The sequence below is a fragment of the Aplysia californica genome, unplaced genomic scaffold (genome assembly GCF_000002075.1).
Source record: "Aplysia californica isolate F4 #8 unplaced genomic scaffold, AplCal3.0 scaffold01271, whole genome shotgun sequence".
Classification (NCBI taxonomy): Eukaryota; Metazoa; Mollusca; class Gastropoda; order Aplysiida; family Aplysiidae; genus Aplysia; species Aplysia californica.
Window position 1 is genome coordinate 11,156 of NW_004798541.1, and position 2,703 is coordinate 13,858.

At 45.5% G+C, this 2,703-nt stretch overlaps 1 protein-coding gene across 1 annotated transcript in view; it reads left to right on the top strand.

The window, feature by feature from the left end:
* Positions 1-2,703, top strand: part of LOC101853213 (ADP-ribosylation factor GTPase-activating protein 1) — a gene marked incomplete at its 5' end in the record, with an annotated part of 4,185 nt that extends 1,482 nt beyond the window's left edge. Inside the window, 2 exon segments of the mRNA XM_005112428.2 lie at positions 636-772; positions 2,074-2,703. Of these exon segments, the coding sequence (XP_005112485.2) occupies positions 636-772; positions 2,074-2,650 (714 nt within the window).

Genomic DNA, 2,703 nt, shown 5'->3' on the forward strand with positions numbered 1-2,703 from the left:
ACTCTCGTCATTTTCCTCTACTTCTTTTGTATGTTTGTCTCTGTCCTGTGAACTGCTATTTCTGAGGTGCCTTAATAGTTGAAGTAGACTTGTGCTGTTGAAGCTAGAGAGGTGAGCAGAGTAGGCCTGATTCCCCTTTTAGACTTCTTTGTTGACATCCACCCCTTGGCGCTAGTTGTGAGCGCTGTAAAAACTCTACTTTTAAAAAAACCCAAAATGCACGCGACCACAATGACAGGTGCTGTCATTTGTTGTCATATCCTGTATTCTGCTTACTGTTAATGCTCGACATACTTCATAAAACTAATTGCAGATTTGAATTCAGCAATGCCTTTTCAGTACGAAGGAAGCTATCTTTTGCTTTGTCGTATTTACAAACCGGATCTAATTATAGGCAGTCGCCCACTAAATTTAGCACTACCCTTTATCCTGGGGTACCAAAACTGTGCTTGGTGAAGCTCAAATTAAACTGACCCTGGATCATGAAGCTGTCAAATGATCATTAGCGTTTCAATGTGCTTCTTTCTTTTTTGGAAATTTTTTTTTTTCTTCATGAGATTTTTGTAACGAATGTGCTTCATTTTTACTAAAAATCGAATCTCATCCCCCCCCCGAACCACCAACAACGTGTTCAGCTCTCAGCTGCTGGCACCAAAGGATGGAAGGACTTACAGTCTCTGTGGGGAGAGCCCAAGACGACCTTGACCTCAGCTGACACCAGCCCCGGAGAGAAGTCCTCGCTGCTCGGGCGCTCATCCTACGGCAGTGGAGAGTAAGTTGTTGCATGGGTGCTTGGTCTGCTGGTTTTGTTTTGATTTTTTAAAATTTGTTGTATTTGGGGTGGGGGAGGGGGGGCGGGGGGTTGTGCCAGTGTCCATCATGTGATTGGACCCTGTCAAATTAGTATACCATTACGTGTCTGTGATATGTCATTTTGTGTCATGTATGAACCTTCTTTTTGGTGGGTAGTTGTCAGTTGCTGTGATATAGTTTATTATTTCCTTCCTATTGTATATCTATCCCCTTTATCTCTCCTCCGGTGGGTGGTTGGTGGGTGTTCTGGTGTGGTTTGCTTCTTCTTTCCTGTCAAACCTCTAACGTCCTTTATCTCTCCTCCTCTTTTGTGTTTGTTACTCTCTTGTAACTCCTCTAATCTTCGATACTTTTATAACCTTATTGTGCTGCAAGATGCAGTAAAACTCTGACTAAAACTAAAAAAACTATCCCTCCTCCTCCTTTTCTTTGTGTTACTCTTTAGTAACACCTCCAATCTTCGACACATATATGGTCGCTTTTAAGGGCAAACCAGCTAACCCAGATTTCGGGGGTTTCTTGAAATCTTGACCTACACCAAAAGTAGGCATTGCCGTACCTGTAGAAGTTTGATTTCATTGGTGTGTATTTTTGTTTAGTTATAGAGAAAACTCTCCTTATCTTTCAAAGAAACTGCACTAGGGGCAAAAACTTTACCTTAGATTTTCTCAAAACAGCATTTTTTGGGATAGCCCCCTTGTGCTTAAAGGCGACCATATGACCTAATATTGTGTTGCTGTTACTGTAAAACTCGTACTAAAACAAAGAAAAAAGCTCCTTTATTTAAAAAAACCCTACAGTGTTATAATTATATAATCCTCTATGCTGCCTTCTTAGCTGGTCCCCACACACATTCCCATGTTCTGTGTGTGGGTGGTTGGCAGGTTCTCTGGTGTGGTTTGCTCCTTTCTTGTCAAACATCTATCATCTTTATCTCGCCTCCTTTTTTGTGTTTGTTACTCTCTTGTAACACTTCTAATCTTTGGCTCTTATATGACCTTATTGTATTGCAAGTGCCGTAACACTCTTATGTGGGTGGTTGGCGGGTGCTCTGGTGTGGTTTGCTTCTTCTTTCCTATCAAACATCTATCGTCCTTATCTCCCCCTTCTTTTTTAAAAATGTTTGTTACTCTCTTGTAACACCTCTAATCTTCTGGCACTCATATGACCTTATGCAGTTGGGAGCGCGGTAAAACCCCTACTAAAACTAAAAACTCTTATGAAAAAACCCCAAAACGCTGTGTGTTTTTCCGTCCCCAGTGACTCCTCCAAGAGCCACCTGCTGGGAGACGAGGACGAGTCCTGGGGCGACTGGGGACAAGACTCGGATTGGTCCTCCTCCTCCAAAAAGCCCAGCAAAAAGAATAGCTCTGATTGGTCCGCCGGTAACGAAGACGACCTGGAGGCGTGGCTGAACGATGACGACACTTCGGGCCTCTCCCCGGCCGCCAAGTCGAAGAACAAGAAGAAAAACGATGATGACTGGAACAGCTGGAAGACAGACTCCTCCTCCAAGACTTCGGCCAAATCTTCCTCGTCTTCCTCCTCGCTCTCCTCCAAGTCGAAAAAGAAGTCTCAGAAATCCTCGACAGCGGTCTCATCATCTGACGGCTGGGATGACGCGGATTGGAACTCTGGACTGTCTGGCACCTCGTCCAAGCAGAAGCAGCCGCTGGTGGGCAATCTCTTGGACCTGGGGGAGGAGGAGGGCAGCTCGGCGGGCTCAAGGTCGCGGGGCGGGGACAACGACGGCTGGGACAACGAGGTGTGGGCGCAGGACGACGATGACGAGTGGCAGACGCTGGATCTGGGCACAGACGTCAAGAAAGCCAGTTAGGCGAGGCTCGTCGTAGCGTCGGTGTTGTGTTCTCGTTTGTCGTTGTTGTGCGT